Genomic DNA, 445 nt, shown 5'->3' with positions numbered 1-445 from the left:
GTACAGATATCATCGTCCCTTCACTTTCAGGAGAACATATTGATAAGAATACAGAAAACTCTACAGAGACAAATCAATTATTAGATGCCCATCGCAGTGAACAGATGATGCGGTTTCTGGAAGGCGCTCGCATTCTACGGCAGTTTGATGCTGAAATTGACGCTCGACAACAATTTCTTCAAAATGAAATTCAACACCAACGTAAACTCTCTGAGGAAAACACAGAGGAACTCAGTAAAAAAGAAGCCATGTATCAACAATTACAGAAAGCCTCACTCGCTCTCACTAGACAAGTACGCAGTTTAGATAATGAAAATGATCGCATGCGGGATAGAATTGAAGAACTCCACACGGCCATTCAAAAGGCACTTTCTAGAATACCATCACGCTACGTGAGAAGAGAAGAAGAAAAAGAAGAAAGAGGAGGTGTAGGAGATGTGGATTC

The 445-nt window shown here is 40.9% G+C and overlaps 1 protein-coding gene across 1 annotated transcript; it reads left to right on the top strand.

The window, feature by feature from the left end:
- Positions 1 to 104: 104 nt before the first annotated feature.
- On the top strand, positions 105 to 443 carry TM35_000461140 (uncharacterized protein; the record flags this gene model as incomplete). Its single annotated transcript, XM_029030293.1, has 1 exon — positions 105 to 443. A coding segment is annotated over one exon (339 nt), but the record flags the coding sequence as incomplete, so codon positions are not given.
- Between the last annotated feature and the right edge of the window lie 2 nt (positions 444 to 445).

This window comes from Trypanosoma theileri, assembly GCF_002087225.1.
Source record: "Trypanosoma theileri isolate Edinburgh chromosome Unknown TM35_Tth_46_V1, whole genome shotgun sequence".
Lineage (NCBI taxonomy): Eukaryota > Euglenozoa > Kinetoplastea > Trypanosomatida > Trypanosomatidae > Trypanosoma > Trypanosoma theileri.
This window is presented reverse-complemented; position numbering and strand designations above follow the sequence as displayed.